The sequence below is a fragment of the Gymnoscopelus braueri genome, assembly GCF_963280865.1.
Source record: "Gymnoscopelus braueri genome assembly, chromosome: 18".
NCBI classification, from domain to species: Eukaryota; Metazoa; Chordata; class Actinopteri; order Myctophiformes; family Myctophidae; genus Gymnoscopelus; species Gymnoscopelus braueri.
Window position 1 is genome coordinate 50,181,319 of NC_137618.1, and position 20,000 is coordinate 50,201,318.

Genomic DNA, 20,000 nt, shown 5'->3' on the forward strand with positions numbered 1-20,000 from the left:
GGGAATAGGCCAGGTGGACTGTTGCTGTTGCTCACTTTCTAAAAGAACATAATTATGAGAGAGAGAGAGAGAGAGCGAGAGAGCGAGAGAGGGAGAGGGAGAGAGAGAGAGAGAGAGAGAGAGAGAGAGAGAGAGAGAGAGAGAGAGAGAGAGAGAGAGAGAGAGAGAGAGACGGAATAGATTGAAGATTGAGAGAGAAACAGAATAGATTGAAGAGAGAGAGAGAGAAACGGAATAGATTGAAGAGAGAGAGAGAGAGAAACGGAATAGATTGAAGAGAAAGAGAGAGAGAGAAACGGAATAGATTGAAGAGAAAGAGAGAGAGAGAGAGAAACGGAATAGATTGAAGAGAAAGAGAGAGAGAGAGAGAATCGGAATAGATTGAAGAGAGAGAGAGAGAGAAACGGAATAGATTGAAGAGAAAGAGAGAGAGAGAGAGAGAAACTGAATAGATTGAAGAGAAAGAAAGAGAGAGACTTGGAAACGGAATACATTGAAGAGAGAGAGAGACATGGAAACGGAATAGATTGAAGAGAGAGAGAGCGAGAGAGACATGGAAACGGAATAGATTGAAGAGAGAGAGAGCGAGAGAGACATGGAAACAGAATAGATTGAAGAGAGAGAGAGAGACATGGAAACATAATAGACTGAAGAGAGAGAGAGATGGAAGCAGAACGGACATCTCAACCTATTGCCATTAACAGGAATCGAACCCTCAACCTTCGGATTGACAGAATGCAACACTACCTATAGTGGCTATAGCTTTGTGAGAGAGAGAGAGAGAGAGAGAGAGAGAGAGAGAGAGAGAGAGAGAGAGAGAGAGAGAGAGAGAGAGAGAGAGAGAGAGAGAGAGAGAGAGAGAGAGAGAGAGAGAGAAACGGAAATAGATTGAAGAGGGAGACAGGAAACGGAATAGATTGAAGAGAGAGAGAGAGACATGGAAAAGGAATAGACTGAAGAGAGAGAGACATGGAAACATAATAGATTGAAGAGAGAGAAAGATGGAAGCAGAATGGATTGATTGGACTTCTCAACCTATTGCCATTAACAGGAATCGATCCTCAACCTTCGGATTGACAGGCTGAAACACTACTACCTGTAGTGCTATAGCTTTGTCTAGGCTGAGGTTGTCTGTTGAAGATAAAATTGAACCAGTGAAAGCAGCCGATCTACAAGCTCGGAAACACGTTGCTATCTGAAAGTTTTGAGATTGTAGATCGGCTATTTTTCAGAATGAAGTATGTCATACATTGCAAAAACATACCCTCTCAAATAAGTATTTCAGGTTATGTTTAACCATTGCACATGTATTAATTGACACAATCATGTTGTGTGCAATGCAACTTTAATGAAGTCTGCATCAAGTGAGGCTTGAACTGGCAACCTTCAGGTTGTGAGGCACAGTTTAAGGGAGAAGCCATTCGACCAACGGACAAGAACCTGTGAAAAAGGAGATCACACAGGTGATACCATTTCACGCAAATAACTGAAAAATCCTGGGTTTAAGTGTTTTTCAAACTGCTCAAAATTGCGGACAATCTAAGGGTGGAGAGAGAGACATGGAAACGGAATAGATTGAAGAGAGAGAGACATGGAAACATAATAGATTGAAGAGAGAGAAAGATGGAAGCAGAATGGATTGATTGAACGTCTCAACCTATTGCCATTAACAGGAATCGATCCCTCAACCTTCGGATTGACAGGCTGCAACACTACCTATAGTGCTATAGCTTTGTCTAGGCTGAGGTTGTCAGTTGAAGATAAAATTGAACCAGTGAAAGCAGCCGATCTACAAGCTCAGAAACACGTTGCTATCTGAAAAGTTTTGAGATTGTAGATCGGCTATTTTCAGAATGAAGTATGTCATACATTGAAAAAACATACCCTCTCAATAAGCATTTCAGGTTATCTTTAACAAGTGCACTTGCATTAATTGAACAAGTAAGACGCGCGAACGCTGGAAGCGAACGCAGATTGACTGAGGCTGCTATATTTCAACCACACTGTAGTAGTGCACTCTTGCCGCACTTCAGCACGGAGTTTCGAGTCACATGGGGTGCGCGAGCCAATGAGAGCGTGAACACACACGGAAAGACCATAAATAAGGGACAGACACACACACACAACCCAAGCACAGTGATATAGTAAGCTCCACTTGGTCGGAGGCCTCCTTCCGCGTTCGCAACAATCATGTTGTGTGCAATGCAACTTAAATGAAGTCTGCATCAAGTGAGGCTTGAACTGGCAACCTTGAGGTTTTAAGGCACACACTTAAGCGAGAAGCCATTGGAACAACAGACCTGACCTGGTGAATATGAGAGAGAGAGAGAGAGAGAGAGAGAGAGAGAGAGAGAGAGAGAGAGAGAGAGAGAGAGAGAGAGAGAGAGAGAGAGAGAGAGAGAGAGAGAGAGAGACGGAATAGATTGAAGAGAGAGAGAGACACGGAAACATAATAGATTGAAGAGAGAGAGAGATGGAAGCAGAATGGATTGATTGGACATCTCAACCTATTGCCATTAACAGGAATCTAACCATCAACCTTCGAATTGACAGGCTGCAACACTACCTATAGTGCTATAACTTTGTCCAGGCTGAGGTTGTCTGTTGAAGATAAAAGTGAACCAGTGAAAGCAGCCGATCTACAAGCTCAAAAAGAACGTTGCTATCTGAAAGGTTTTGAGATTGTAGATCGATAATTTTCAGAATGAAGTATGTCATACATACTTCATACCCTCTCAAATAAGCATTTCAGGTTATCTTTATCAATTGCATATGTATTAATTGACACAATTACTGGTAGTGTCTGTTGATATTTATAAGTATTTCCGTCCATTATGAACCAAGCCTCTGTGTCCCGAACTACTCTAGATCACTGGTTCAAAAAACATTTACCAATAAAGGCATTTTTGTGTCTCCTCGGAACGAAAACTAGTGAAAGTAGCCGATCTACAAGCTCACAAAACGTTGCTATCTGAAAAGTTGTGAGATTGTAGATCGGCTATTTTCACAATGAAGTTTGTCATACATTGCAAAAACATACTCTCTCCAAGAAGCATTTCATGTTACCTTTAACAGTTGCACATGTATTAATTGAGAGAGAGAGACATGGAAACATAATAGATTGAAGAGAGAGAGAGATGGAAGCAGAATAGATTGATTGGACATCTCAACCTATTGCCATTAACAGGAATCGAACCCTCAACCTTCGGATTGACAGGCTGCAACACTACCTATAGTGCTATAGCTTTGACCAGGCTGAGGTTGTCTGTTGAAGATAAAACTGAACCAGTGAAAGCAGCCGATCTACAAGCTCAGAAACACGTTGCTATCTGAAAGGTTTTGAGATCGTAGATCGGCTATTTTCAGAATGAAGTATGTCATACATTGCAAAAACAGACCTTCTCAGATAAGCAATTAATGTTATCTTTATCAATTGCATATGTATTCATTAATACAGTCTTGTTGTTTGCAATGCACTTTAAATGAAGTCTCCACCAAGTGAGGCTTGAACCGGCAACCTTGATGTTGTGAAACACTCACTTAAGCGGGAAAACATAACCTCTCAAATAAGTATTTCAGGTTAAGTTTAACAATTGCACATGTATTAATTGACACAATCATGTTGTGTGCAATGCAACTTTAATGAAGTCTGCATTAAGTGAGGCTTGAACTGGCAACCTTCAGGTTGTGAGGGAGAAGCCATTGGACCAACAGACAAGAACCTGTGTGTAGAGTTATTCCACGCCTCCGACGCCTGTGATATTATTATGATTAGAATCAGAATCAGTTTTATTGTCACATCACAGGTTTACAAGGTAAAGAAGTGGGTGAAATTCGTTTTTGTACATCGTTCCCATCGCAACGTTAATTTCCATAGAAAGAAGAGGGGGGGGGGGAGAAGAAGAGGGGTGGGGGGCAAGTGGGAAGGAGATCAAAACAAGAGAGCAACAGAAGGCCAGACAAGTTATCTACATATTTACAAAGTACCATTATTATAATTATGTGTGTATTTACTGCTTATTTAGGATTACCCAGAGTGGTAGGCCAACATAGACAGAAAGGGGTAGAAACATCTGCTTGTTGGAGGGCTGTAGGTCGTAAATTCCGTACCATTCCCTTATCTCAAAGAGGAGAGAGAGAGAGGCTCGAATGACATGCCTGATGCCTATGTTATGGGGGAGGAGAAAGACACTTGCTAGGTGCTCATCGTATTTGCCCAGTGAGTAAAGGCACATACTGTGGGTCCTTGCTTAGATCTGAGGGTCATAAAAATTCCTTAAGGTCTCTTATCTGGAAAGAGAGAGAGACCCAAGCATCTTGGAGGGTGGACATGATATCTGGTGGGAGGCGACATCCTTTGTGTGGGTCTGTGTTGCAGAGCCACTGTGAAAAAGGAGATCACACAGATGATACAGTTTCACGCAAATAGCTGAAAAATCCTGGGTTTAAGTGTTTTTCAAACTGCTCAAAATTGCGGACAATCTAAGGGCGGAGCTTACTGGTCAACGTGATACATGTGTTCCTCATGAGTCAAGGCACATGTGTAAACAGGTTTAATGGCTGTCGGCCAAACGAGGCATGACTTTTGCCTGTTTAAAGTTTGCACTTTCAAAAAATCGCTATAGCGCCCCCCTTTGACCAATTGGAGTAAGATTGGTTTCAGTAATATTTGGAATGACCCTCAACATTACTGCAAAGTTTTAAAGAAATGTGAGTCTGCATGTATGTGTTAGGGGCAGATGAATAATTGTCATAAAACTGCAATATTCATTGGCTCATTAAAGCTTCATTTTTTCACTTATGGAAAATCCTCGCTGCTTGTTTGTCGGCAAAGGTCCAAAGTTCATGTGTAAAACGTTTCGTGCAGATTACTCAAAAATCCCAGGAGGAGATAGGTTTGAACTGTTTTTCATATAATTCAAAATGGTGGGAGATCTAAAGGTCAGAGGTCAAAATTCAGAGGGTTAAAGTAGTTCATGCATGTGTGTATTGAAGTTTTATGGCTGTAGGTCAAACAGGGCATGAGTTGTACCTGTTCAAAGTTGGCATTTTCAATTGAGTGCTATAGCGCCACCTTTTGACGAAAGATTGTGAGATTTATTTCTTGATAGTTTTTCATGACCATCTACCATATGGCCGAGTTTCGTAAAAAGCGACAGCACGGTTCACCCAGAACTGCGAAAAGTGGCAGAAACAGAAGAATACCTACAATAATAAAACAGGTCCAGAGCTGAGCTCTGGCCCCGTAATAAATAGTGAAGATAACATTAGCCACCCTGGAATATGAATAATAATACATATTAATATGAATAATAATATATATTAATATAAATAATAATAATATATGTATTAACACATTGACTGCCAATTGCGTAGATTTACGCAAACCTATTTAAAGCCGCAGCGTGCCAATCGCGTAGATCTACGCGAAGTGGTCTTTTTTGTGTCTTACATTAGATGAAGTCCTTCCCTACATTGTCAAGAAATTTCATCCATCTAGACCACAGAAAAGTTGTAAAATCTCATGATCTGGTCAAGTAATAACATAAAACATGTTATTACAAAACACAAAAGTCAAATAATAATAATAATAAACTTTATTTGTATAGCACCTTTCATGACATGAAATGCAGCTCAAAGTGCTTTACAGAGCAAGAATACAATTACAGTTAGAACCAATTCAACAATAAAGCAAACAAAAATAAAATAAAATAAAATAAAAGCAGTAAAATGCAGTAAAATGCAGTGGCCCTCGCCACTACACAACTACAACACAAATGGATATAACTTAAATGTAGTGACCACTGTCCTCTACAACACAGCTAAAGAAATATCCACACTTCACACAATTGCCAATATTACATGTGTACCTTGTGTACCTTAGTAATATATCTTCACACAATTGTCAATATTACACCTTAGTAATATATTTTCACTTAGTAATATTACACCTTAGTAATATATTTTCACTTATTAATATTACACCTTAGTAATATATTTTCACCATGTTTACCACGTGTGGACTAGCCCAGGGGATCTGCTAACTTATCACATCCAAACCACACACCGTACACCCCTGAGAATGATATCGGGGTTATACAAGATATATAGACTAAACATAGACAAAAGGATCTGCCCTGGAGGGTCCACCACGTGTCGACGTGCCCCAGAGGATAATTCACTAAATCCTCCGGATGGAGTTATCAGACTCTTGTCTTTTAACTACCGTGACTCTCTCTTCCACTCACACAAAACAAAAGCAAAGGCATAAAACAACATTAAAATAGGGAATACAGTGAGGAATTAAAAATCAACCAAAGAATCTGCTAAAAGCAAGAGTGAAGTAATAGGTCTTGAGCTGTGCTTTAAAGCTATCGACTTAGTAATATTACACCTTAGTAATATATTTTCACCATGTTTACCACGTGTGGACTAGCCCAGGGGATCTGCTAACTTATCACATCCAAACCACACACCGTACACCCCTGAGAATAAAGTCAGGGGGTCCGCCAATCTGCTCATATCAAACCAAATGTTTGATCCGTGCAGCAACTGGCTGCCTGTGCGCAGCCTGTGCTCATTGAGCAGGGAAGCACCTTGGGAAAACTTGCAGCACCCATGCACGTTCACATGCTTGCGCTTGTAACGTGCCCGTGCACGCACGGGAATGCACTTTTCCTCACCCCAAACACATGAGCCAAGTGATAAGAGGTCGCCTTGACACAGAAGTTAACACATCAGCGGTGAGATCTAAGGTTAGACGTCGTGCTCGTATGTGCACGGGGATGAACTTTCCCTGACCCAAAACACACAAGCCAAGTGATCCGAGGTCGCAACGACCCGATGTCGACTTCACACAGAAGTTTACAAACATCCGCGGTGAGATCTAAGGTTAGACGTCGTGCTCGTATGTGCACGCCCGCCAACCTGTTCCACACACACCACAGGCAAGACAGACGGTAAGCGTTCCACGCGCACGTTACCAGCTGTGATGTGATCGTCGCCATCATCATGTTTAGAAAACAAAGAAAAAAAGAAAAACTCACCATGGATCTTGATTTTGGAAGCCGTGCGCGCCACCTCGCGCGCCGCCGCGCACACCGAGTCCGTGGATATTGTTGTATTTCTTCATAAATGAAGAAAAGATATTGTGGATAGATCCGTGTTTGAGATGACGGTAGATATTGTGGATAGATCCGTGTTGCCGGTAGGCTCGCCACTAGCGTCGCGTGTCTGAGTGTCGGGCGCGGGTGTCGGGCGCAGGCTCGATGCGCGCGCACCAAACCTATAAATCGGGGTCGCGCGAACCCCTCGGTCTTGCGATTTGAGAGTTTAGAGCCGGTCATAGACATATTTACAGAGAGAGAGAGAGAGATAGAGAGAAATATAGATAGATAGATTGAGTGATTTTGAGTGTTAGTTGTAGAGTGAGTTAGTTTGATAGGTGTGTGATACTGTAGATTGAGTGATAGATTATTTGAGTGAGTTAGTGAGAGAGAGAGAGAGAGAGAGAGAGTTGTATCGTGAGAGTTAGTGAGATTGAGACAGTGATTGATTGACGGTGAGTGTTCTGATTGTTTGTGAGTTTGTGTGAGTGTCTGAGTGATTTGATATTTGAGCGTGTGTTTGATTAGTAGTTATAGTAGTGTTGTAGTATAAAGTAGTGTGTGTGATATATGTGAGTGAGTGATATATATTTAGCCTAGTGAGTTATATATATATTATAGGATAGAGAGGGCGTGGAGGTATACATAATAATTATAGGTGGAAGTTAGGCGAAGTTATAGGGCAGTAGATCGGCGATATAGAATAAAATCAGGTGGTAATAGAGAGGAGAGATATATATATATAGGTGGAAATAGAGAGGAGTAGTATAGTTTATTGTGAGAGAGTAGACTATACGTATTCAGTATGCCGAAGCGCTCAAGCAAGCGCAAACACATCAGCGGGTCAGCTGATCCATGCCAGCCCACGTTGGATCGCTTCCTCCGGGCCCCAGCACCACCGAAGGCTCCAGTGGTTGTTTGTCCTGTCGACAAACTCGAACCGGACCAGCCAGTTCCCGTGGACGGCAAGGACCAGCCCGTCCGGTTGGCTTGGCAGGAACTCCGGCGGGCGGATGGGTCGCGGCTGTCGAACCGAGCGACAACCGGGACCCACCCGTTCGTCGGAGTTCGTGGAAATCCGAACCGGACCAGCCAGTTCCCGTGGACGGCAAGGACCAGCCCGGTCCGGTTGGCTTGGCAGGAACTCTGGCGGGCGGATGGGTCGCGGCTGTCGAACCGAGCGACAACCGGGACCCACCCGTTCGTCGGAGTTCGAGGAAATCCAAGCCCGTACTTCCCCCGCCTGAGGACTGCAGTGACGCTCCTGAGACCGAGGACGAACTCGAGGGGGCGGCTTCCTCTAGTGATCCCTCCGGCGATGAGTGGCAGCCATCTCCGAGGCATTCACCTTCTCTTTTTCCCCTTGGTAAGCACACATTCAATGTCTTTTATTTGTTACGTAGTTGAGCAGATCTACAAGCTTTTGAGCTTGTTGTAGATCTGCTATTTTATTCTGCCTTTTTGAAGGGGGCAAATGGCAAGTGTGCTGAACTCATATGTTGTCATAGTAAGCACACATTCAATGTTTTATCGTCTTATTTGTTACGTAGTTGATTCAATGGAGAAAACTAGCGATTGTGTGTGTGTTGAGACGTAGCCAGTGTTGCCAGGTCTGCTTATTGTCTGCTTGTTGAGCTTGTATATCTGATATAAGCCACACTGGGCTTGTTTCTCTGTAAAGCTGCCTGTAAATTATGGTGATTGGTTGTGAGCTTGTAGATTGGCTATTTTCAGATAGGTTTGAAGTGCTCATGTGGCAGTGGTGAAGTGCTCAAAAAATAGCAGATCTACAAGCTTGTAGATCTGCTATTTTTTTTATAGCACCACAATATATCAATATAACCTAACCTAAACATTGTCTTCATCTGATCTACAAGCAGATCACACAAGTAGACTCCGTTGTGGTCGCTATTCATGCACGTATTTTTTGGTGTTGCCAGATTGTGGGAGAGGAATAAGCAACCAGGTCTATGAAAAAGAGCCCAAAAGTAGCGACTAACCAACTATAAGCCACATGAGCTCTACAAGATCACAATCACCATGATATTATATAACCTAAACTCAAGCTTGTAGATCTGCTATTTTATTCTGCCTTTTGAAGGGGGCAATGGCAGGTGTGCTGAACCCCCCCCCCCTCCCTATGCACATGTTGTCATAATACAAATTACATCAAAAGCCTCAGTCCAGGTTAGGACACAACACAAACGCTTTGATCATTTTTGTTGATGTTTTCCTGACCTAGAACTGAACCCCTAATCTTTCATATTGCCATCTTGCCACTTTCAAAAAGCAGGTCATGATTAGGTAATGTCAACATAGCTTTTGAAAAATTCACCAGTAACATGTATTATTTGATCCATTTCAGAGTGTGAGGATTCTGATGAAGAGCTGGAGGGAGCAGTTGGTGGACGTGGACATGTTGGTGGGAGTCCAGGTAAGATGTCACAATTATCACAGGAATAAAAAAAAGCTAAAACCTTACACAGCAACGGTAAATATTCTCTCATATTTATGTATATATATATGCATGCATGTGATCTATGATGATGCTAAATGTTTAAATTGATCTCATGTACATAATATTGATCAAGAATCAAGAAGCATTGCAGTTCTGAGCAAAGCAAAGCATTTTTTGGACTATAAATCACTCCGCATGCTTTACTGTTCCCTGGTGTTACCATATTTAAATTACTGTTCAGAGGTTTGGGGAAATACATATAAATCTTCACTTAATAAGTTAGTTATACTTCAAAAAAGAGCTATAAGAACAATACATAAAGCTGGATATCGAGATCATACTAATATATTATTCTTAAATTCAAATCTCTTAAAATTTAGGGATATTATAGAACATAAAACTGCCCTTATAATGTACAAAGCTAGGAATAATCAGCTCCCTGGTAACATCCAGGTGATGTTCTCTGATAGAGAGGGGGGCTATAATTTAAGGGGGGAGTTAAATTTCAAAACTCAAGGTGCTCGGACGACATTAAAATCATTCTGTATTTCTATATGTGGTGTTAAGCTATGGAACAGTATGAATGTGGAACTCAAGCAATGTTCAAATGTGTTCCGGTTTAAAAAAAGATATAAAGAATGTATTATTATGAGGTATTGGGAGGAAGAATACAGTAATAATCTATAGGTTACTAAGACAATTGTATTGATGATGATATATGCAGATAATAATTATAGAATGTGTAAATACTTGTTTTTATGTATATATGTGTATATATGTATATGGATATGTCTATATATATGTGTATATATATTTATATTGATTACTTATTTAATTTGTAATATTTGGTTTAGTTAATATTTGGTTTAGTTAAGGGTATACCATGTGGGTATATGATATATATAAGAATGTGATGATGCTGAAGGAAGCGGAAAGAAGGGGTAGGATCAAATAAGTTTTATACTTCAACCTACTCCTTTTTGAACATGTAAATTTATAGTTTTTGTTGTTGCCTGAGAGGCTGTATTGCAATTTATTGCATTTATTTTATTTTTTGTTTTTAACATGTTCAAAATAAAGATTCATTCATTCATTCATTCATTCATTGATCAAGTATTTCATTTATTCTATTTCTATCAGGGCCAGACACGGTTGGGGATGAGGGAGACATGGGTGGGCCCGGACCGTCATCCGGACCGTCACCTGGACCGCCACCTGGACCGTCATCTCGTAGACCGTCATCTCGTAGAGGTAAGAAAGAACCTGTGTCTGTGTGTGTGTGTGCGCGCGCATACTTTATTACTATACTTGTGAGGGCCAAACGTCTCCTCAATTAGAGTAAAATTTGAGAAATAGAGATGAGGACCATTTTCGTGGACCTCACAAGAAAAATGGTTGTACATAATTGGTTCAAAAATGATTTAGAGGTGTTAGTCTTACAATTAGGAAAAGATTCAAGTTGAGGTTAGGATTAGGCATTTAGAGGTTAGGTTTAGGGTTTGGGGGTAGACTAATGCCTGATTTATACTTGTTATAGTGTGTGTGTGTGTGTGTGTGTGTGTGTGTGTGTGTGTGTGTGTGTGTGTGTGTGTGTGTGTGTGTGTGTGTGTGTGTGTGTGTGTGTGTGTGTGTGTGTGTGTTCTCTCATTCATTCTAAGTGTAATAAAGTCATGCACCACCGCCGTAAACCACACAAATACAAAAATATATTTTATGGTAATTATCTATTTCTATAATTCACAGGTGGCAGGCCTCGTAAGGCTGCAGCTCCTCCTCGGGTGTGGTCTGACACTGGCGACTGGCAGCCTCGCGACATCCCCTTCTCCCCTGCTGGGACTCCGGGGCCTCGCAATGGGGCTGCTGATCTCCAGTCAGATGAACCGGTCGACTTCCTGGAGCTACTGCTGACAGATGAGCTGCTCCAGGAAATCTGCGACGAGACCAACCGGTATGCAAGTCAGAGGGCTCCCAGTGGTCTGCGTTACTCCAGAGAAAATGCCTGGAATCCAGATCAACCGCTGAAAGTGACAAGAGCTGAAGAACTTTCTTGGCCTCTTCTTCCTCACTGGGATCATTCACAAGCCTGATGTTCCCATGTATTGGACCACTACTGAGCCCCTGGCAACTCCATATTTCAGCAAGGTCATGGCGCGGAACCGGTACCAGCTGATCTGGAGCTACCTCCACTTCATGGACAACAACACCCCCCAGCCCATTGAGCCTAACGAGAGAGACCCGCTGAGGAAGATCCGCCCAGTGTTGACCTACTTGACGCTGAAGTTCCAGGAGATGTTCCTGCCAAGCCAGCACATCAGCATTGACGAGGGCATGCTGTCCTGGCGTGGGCGCCTGTCCTTCAAGGTCTACAACCCAATGAAGCCGATAAAGTATGGAATAAAATCCTACATACTGTGCGACTCTCAGACGGGGTACCTCTACCACATGAAGCCGTGCTGTGCTGGAAGCAACAAGTCTACCCTGCGTGAGACAGTGACATTCTTGCTGTGTGACCTTGTAGATCACGGGTACCGTCTCTACATGGACAATCTGTACAATTCGGTGGACTCGTGCCTTGAACTTCTGGGGAAAGGGACCCACGTGTGCGGTACTCTCCGATGCAACAGAGGGCAGCCACCAGCCATCATGGCCGTGACCAAGGCTAAGCTGGGCCTCGGGTCAACCATCAGCAGTCACCACGATGGTGACGGCATGGCGAGCCAAGGAGAGCAAAATCGTCACTATGATCACCACGTGCCACCAGGATGAGATGGTGACCGTGAACCAGAGGCAGAGACGCCACAGTGACAGAGTGGATGTTCAAAAGCCAGTGTGCGTGGTCCAGTACAACACCTACATGGGGGGGGTCGACAAGCTGGACCAAAACCTGGCCTATTACCACTTCACCAGGAAGACGACAAAGTGGACGAAGAAGTTCGTAGCCTACCTGTTCCAGATATCGCTGTTCAACTCCTTCGTCCTCTACAAGGCCAGGCATCCTGATGGCATCTACAAAACCCTCGTCACTTATTCCACGGCTGCTGCCACGTCCTGGACCACCCTGGGACGCCGTCGCGGTTTGGCCCCTCCGCAGGAGGGTAGGATTGAAGCCCCGCCTCCTGAGGAAGGGGCTGAGGAAGAGGGTGAAGACCTTCCTCAGGGGGATGGGAATGGGCCCCCTTCCCCTGAGCAAGGGGGTGAGGAAGAGGCCATTCCTCTGGAGGATGGGAATGGGCCCCCTCCTCCTGAGGATCACCCTGTTCCTCAGGAAGACGATGCCCCACCTGCTTACCACCCCCACCCAAGGGCACCCTGGACGGACCCGGCGAACAGGATGGATGGAGACATTGCAGCCCATGTTCTGATACCGTTCCCACCCACTCCAGGGAAAAAATATAATTCAAGGCGGTGCAGGGTCTGTTCCAGATCGACATTGACACCAGAGGGGAAAGAACGGCACGAGTCACGATACGAATGCAAGGCCTGTCGTGTTCCCTTGTGCATGGGTTACTGTCACGCAAGGTACCACTCAGTAGACAAATATTAGAGATTTCGTTTTTTTTTGTTTTTTTTGCACTAATTGCACACTTATTGATTTGAATGATTATTATTGGATGTAGTTATATTTAGTTTGAAATGACTTGCACTTTGTCCTTTGTAGTGAAACGGCTGCTACTGCCTCTGCAACTTTTCGATTTTGGATTTATTTATTTTGCACTAATTGCACCATTTATTGATGTTGAACTTTGAATGATTTATTATTTACCTGCAAACCTCACTCACCATGCACTGATCTATAAGCTCAGTAAAAGCTTGTAGATCTGCTATTTGTTGCTATGAATACAGGTGTAGCTTGAGATTTTGACTGGGGCAAACGGCTGCTACTGCCACTACAACTTTTGGATTTATAGGCAGAGATGTTATTTGTATTTATTTATTTTGCACTAATTGCACCATTTATTGATGTTGAACTTTGAATGATTTATTATTTACCTGCAAACCTCACTCACCATGCACTGATCTATAAGCTCAGTAAAAGCTTGTAGATCTGCTATTTGTTGCTATGAATACAGGTGTAGCTTGAGATTTTGACTGGGGCAAACGGCTGCTACTGCCACTTCAACTTTTGGATATATAGGCAGAGATGTTATTTGTATTTATTTATTTTGCACTAATTGCACCATTTATTGATGTTGAACTTTGAATGATTTATTATTTACCTGCAAACCTCACTCACCATGCACTGATCTATAAGATGCTCAGTAAAAGCTTGTAGATCTGCTATTTGTTGCTATGAATACAGGTGTAGCTTGAGATTTTGACTTTGGGGCAAAAAGTTTGGGCAAAAAGTTGACCAATGTATTGATGTTGCACTTTGAACTTTGAATTATTATTATTTGATGTATATAACTGGAGTTGATTTTTTTTTTGAATAGTAGAAACTTGTTCAACCTGCCACTTTTCTATTTTGGATTTATAGGCAGGCAAGATTTTATTTGTATTTATTTATTTTGCACTAATTGCACCATTTATTGATGTTGAACTTTGAATGATTATTATTTATTTTATTATATAGTAAAAAAAAAAAAAATCGACTGAAAATAGTCACTTCAGTGTTCATGTTCATTCACTTTGGAGTGAAACAGAGCGATAAATGTACAATCTAAAGCATATTTCTTTTATAAACAAATATTGTTTACATGACTGATGTCAATGAAGGCGCAAAATAAATGTCAAAGACTTTTGAAATCATTTTATGCATCTAAAGTGTGTCCTTTTACTAAAACGCTCATAACTCTGAATCTAAAGAAAAAGGTCTGTTTTTGGTGAAACCAAGCTGTATTCAACTACCTCTAGCTAAAGAACGGAACATGCTATCAACTTTCTTTTTCAGATGAAAGAAGAGATTCTAAGCTTCGTTTTGAGGTATTCCATTTGTTTATAGTTATAACACAAAACATTCTGTGAGTCCTCAAATATGAGTCAGAATGGTCAAAATTCCTGGCACTGGCTGATCCTGTTATAGAAAAACCTCTGGCAGTCAATGTGTTAAACCACCCTGGAGGATGAATAATAATATATATTAATATTAATAATAATGTCTATCTATTAGTTAGAACTAGATGTCAGGGCCGCTTTCACATCTAGTTTTCCGTCGTCACATCAGCTTTCCGTCGCGGCCCTCACATCTAGGCCCTAGATCTGAGGCCTGATCTGAGGCCTGATCTGAGGTTGGTCCAGACAGAGTCCAAAACTCATCATATGTCAGGGTGTTCAAACTCTCCAAACTTTCCTCTGTCATCCCTAAGACACCACCGCTATTGCACCATTGTTTAAACCACCACTCGTCATAGTCTACTCTCCAAACATTTCCTCTGTCATCCCTTCTAAAGAGTCAATTTCCTCCTCGTGCTTTAGTGGTGTGTGTAACAGATTCACATCATCATACTCTTTATTCTTGCCCACATTGTATTGTTCAAGTTCTTCCCTATTTACTTACTTGGCCAAGTCACTCTGCACACACGTCATGCGAAGTCCGGCCCCTCTGGCCTCTCCTCTCCTCTCGGCTCCTCTCATCCCCTCTCCTCCCTCCCTGCTTTGCTTTGCGGCCCTAACCTCTAGTCCCAACCTCCCAACCTCGGTCATGTGATAAAGAGGTCAGACTTCCTGTATCTGGTTGCTATGGCAACCTGCCAGATCAGGCTGAGGGTCAGTTCAGTTCAGTTCAGTTCAGTTCAGTTCAGTTCAGTTTTATTTTCAGTTCCTTTGGACAAGTATACAAAATACATATATATATATATATAAAAATATATATGTACATACAGTCAATTCATTTGGTTAATATATTACACTAGTATTCATAATAATGATAGTATCAGGGTCTGATAGGCTAATCAGAGAATCAATCAAGCCGAGAGTCTGATCACAGATCGAGGTGGGGTAAGATGCCTAAAATATAGCCATAGCTCTGATCAACAGTCTGTGGCAGGTTTCGGGGCAAATGGAGTGATCCTGTGCTTGCTTACCCCGGACGAACTTTCTGAGCTTTTGTCAATTATATAGTAGTAAGAGTAAGTAGTAAGATAAGATAAGATAAGATAAGATAAGATAAGATAGTAAGATAGTAAGATGTATTTTTATGACTCAGCATTGAAGGATAAGTATTATCATGACTCATAGCCATCGCAATTACTGTGTAGTACTGTATAATACACACAAACACACACACACACACACACACGCACACGCACACACACACACACACACACACACACACACACACACACACACACACACACACACACACCTGTCGAAGGCGGAGACAGTGCTGACAGCCAGCAGCAGGTAGAGCAGTGATTGGCTGGGGTAGGCCAGGGGGTGGTACTGCTGTAGCAGGTTAGGTAGAGTGGTCAGCTGTTCTCCCGCCAAAACGTAAACCACAATGATGTTCCACACCGATAGGCCGGCCAGGAAGCCATGGCAGAATAGACCAATCACACTGCAGTAGAGACAGGAAGTCATGACAGAATAGACCAATCACACTGCAGTAGAGACAAGAAGTCATGACAGAATAGACCAATCACACTGCAGTAGAGACAGGAAGTCATGACAGAATAGACCAATCACACTGCAGTAGAGACAGGAATTCATCACACTGCAGTAGAGACAGGAATTCATGACAGAATAGACCAATCACACTGCAGTAGAGACAGGAAGTCATGACAGAATAGACCAATCACACTGCAGTAGAGACAGGAAGTCATGACAGAATAGACCAATCACACTGCAGTAGAGACAGGAAGTCAGGACTGAGTAGACCAATCACACTGCAGAGAGACAGGAAGTCATGACAGAATAGACCAATCACACTCAAGGAGAGGAAAAGACATTCAGTCCGTCCGTTCCTTAGATATATTGACATGACACTCATGGGTGCGTGCGTGTACCTGAATGTTCTGTGGACCCTCATCGCTACATCTCTGGTGGTCCACAGCTGTCGGACCTCCATGTAATCCTCCGTCAGGTCTGCGTGTGTGTGCTGTGAGTGGAAACGCCCTGCGTGCACGCACACACACGCACACACACACACACACACACACACACACACACACACACACACATACAGACACACAGACACACAGACACACACACACACACACACACACACACACACACACACACACACACACACACACACACACACACACACAGACAGGCACACACACACCCACCCAATTTAATGAGCATTAGTGAGGACCAATTGTATGCAGATAGGTTGAAAATGGGTGAAATTGTTTTTTTACTTAAAATAGCAGCTCACAAGAGTAAAAAACAAGGTAATGGAGTATAAAAGAAGGTAATTGAGTATAAAACAGGGTAATCGAGTATAAAATAACGTAATCGAGTATAAAAGAAGGTAATCGAGAAACACTCACTGTTTCTCTCTACAAACACCTTGCCGATTGGCTGGCTCGGCCCGAGTGGGGCGGAGAACAGGGAATGCTGCGGGATGGGTGATTGGAGGTCGGTGGTGGTGATGTCATCAGACTCCACCCCAAGGTCGTTAGAGTAGTGTTCCGTCATCGCCTTCGACTTCCTATCACGTGACGTAAAGTACGACCATAAATGGTAAGGCTGTCATGTGACTCGATACGTACCAAGAACCAATCGAAATCATAAGTGCAATTCTACCTCTATTTCATTATGTTACTCCTGTTTAATTATGTTACTCCTGTTTCATTATGTTACTCCTGTTTCATTATGTAACTCCTATTTTATTATGTTACGCCTGTTTCATTATGTTACTCCTGTTTCATTATGTTACTCCTGTTTCATTATGTTACTCCTGCACATGCGGACGTCCAAGGGAAGCCCGAGGCGCTATTGTTCATCCGTGCTTCCGAGTCAAGAGTCCAAATCAAGAGTCAATAGCCTAATAATTTAAATTAAATACAAATCGAATATAAATTCGAATCATGAGCTTCAAATCGAAAGTCGAATCGAAGATTAGACGTATCGTGACACTGTTTATATTTGGTCAAACACTTTCAACCCGCCGTCCCTAGTTTAGAGGCGAAAACCACCAAAAGTTTGTAAAACTTTAAAATGTCTTCATCATGTCTCAGAAACGTTCAACTTTCTTTTCAAGAAATAAAGAAAATAACAGATCTACAAGCTTGAAATGCTTGTTTAAGAAATAGTGAAACCATATTAAAAAATCGGAATATATATATATATATATGTTTTTGTACAGTTCATAATAGTACAGCACTAGTTAGTTAAAATATTTTTTCAAAGGTCAAGGGTCGATCAGTTAGGATCCACCCACCTCTTCTTCTTGGTCTTCCTGGTTGTAATCGTGGCGACAGCTTCCTCCCCGTCCGTGATTGGCTCTTCCATGTGTCCGTTAGGTGTGGCGCCGCGCTCTGTTTCCTGGTCTGAGACAAGTAAGGTAAATGAAGGAAGAGACACCAACGTAGTTTTCTCTATCCAGCAATTCCAGTCGGCAAATTCGACGCACAGCAGCCGGGCCTAAAAAACATATCACACATTGTTTTCTGTTGTGTTGCTTTTCGATGTGTACACTGAATGATTTTATAGAGGTATTTAAAGAGCACAAAGTACGTTTCTGAACGGCCAAAGTATCGCGAGACTGTCCATCGTTGCCAGTCTGACAACCAAATCCCCCGATAATACCGAGCCAGAAACGATACCTGCCGCTGTATAGATGCCTCAATAAAACTATCGAAAAACAAGTGATTGGAAAACAACCTGTGATAATGATGTCTTCTTTCATATTCCTGGACCGATTATAACTGACAAAGGTTGCAATCGTTCAGAAATAGTGTCTGTTCACCAGCTGGTCTCTCATTGACTCCAATGTATTTCATCTTCCGGTTCCAGTTTTGCCTCCCATGCCAAAGGCGCCTGCCTGGCCCGTAGGCTGTCTGTACCTTCTTCTATCATCGCCTTGGTCTGAGACAAGGTATTTTATTAAAGAAGGTACGTACGGTCCACTACGTTCTGCTTCCTGGTCTGAGACATGGTATTTTATTGAAGAGGGTACAGTACGTCCAGTCCACTACGTTCTGCTTCCTGGTCTGAGACAAGGTATTTTATTGAAGAGGGTACAGTACGTCCAGTCCACTACGTTCTGCTTCCTGGTCTGAGACAAGGTATTTTATTAAAGAAGGTACGTACTGTCCACTACGTTCTGCTTCCTGGTCTGAGACAAGGTATGTTATTAAAGAAGGTACGTACAGTCCATTACGTTCTGCTTCCTGGTCTGAGACTAACTATTTTATTAAATAAGGTACGGTCAGCTTCCTGATCAGAGACAAGGTTTTCTAAGTGATCCTGGGCGCTACGCTCCCCCCACCAGCCTAGGGAGCCCAGGGCCGAGCTCATACCTCCTTCAATGCATGAGAACCAACTGACCTTCTTGTCACCTGACAGGGGGGAGTTTCCCCGGTAGGACGTAACGCATGGAAGGAACACGTTATTCCAACCAGTTTCCTTCCCCTCCATCAGGCTACCCTAGGAGACACGGGGAGAACATGCAAACTCCACACAGAGTAGGCCCTTTCGCCAACCCCACCATTATATTATAATACATGCTCTACGACTTTGATTGGTTTCAGTACCAAATAATATAGAATACAGACGATTTAATTTGTATTTGCTGTTTTTGTATAATAAAAAAAAAAACTCAATGATGGTCAATTATTTCAGTCTTGTCAAGTTGATAGCAATAGAAGTTTGTTGGTCCAAAAATGTAATAATACATATTTATTTCATTGTCGAATTTATTTATTTCATTGTGGTATTTATTATTTAATGTTTGAACAAAAAAACGTCCATAGATTGCTGTGTTCTGACCTGAATAGCATGATGAGGATGTTGGATATAGACAGAAAAGGCAATTCTGCAATGTGGCATATCTGCAGATTTCAATTATCTCCTACGGTGACTGGACTGACAGAAATGCTTTGTGACTATTACTGTTACTTGGATTAGATAAAAGTATTTTGGTTTGAAAATATGCATTTTAGACGTAACCACGTGTGGCATGTCTGGCATTTGTTACAAACTTAACCGCTTGAAAATTCAGGGAGTTGTGATGATTTTACTATATATTTTTTTATCCCACGATTTTGCAACCCTTTTTCACCCAGTGCCAAATGTCTAAGAAATCCTGGGCGCTACACTCCCCCTGCCAGCTAGCCTAGGAAGCCCAGAGCTGAGCTCATGCCTCCTTCAATGCATGAGAGCCAACTAGCCTAACAGGGGGGAGTTTCCCCGGTTGGATGTAGCGCGTGGAAAGAACACATTATTACAACCAGTTCCTTTCCCCTCCATCAGGCGCATTTTTGTGAGGGTACCTACCCTAGGGGACACGGGGAGAACATGAAAACTCCACACAGAAAGGCCAGTTGTGA

The 20,000-nt window shown here is 42.4% G+C and overlaps 1 protein-coding gene across 1 annotated transcript in view; it reads right to left on the minus strand.

Moving 5' to 3' along the window:
• tmem237a (transmembrane protein 237a) overlaps window positions 1–20,000 on the minus strand; it is a gene marked incomplete at both ends in the record, with an annotated part of 26,999 nt that overhangs the window by 4,799 nt on the left and 2,200 nt on the right. Inside the window, 4 exons of the mRNA XM_080412282.1 lie at window positions 15,869–16,060; window positions 16,509–16,617; window positions 16,998–17,158; window positions 17,891–17,999. Coding sequence (XP_080268408.1) covers window positions 15,869–16,060; window positions 16,509–16,617; window positions 16,998–17,158; window positions 17,891–17,999 — 571 coding nt within the window. The remainder of the gene's footprint in view (window positions 1–15,868; window positions 16,061–16,508; window positions 16,618–16,997; window positions 17,159–17,890; window positions 18,000–20,000) is intronic.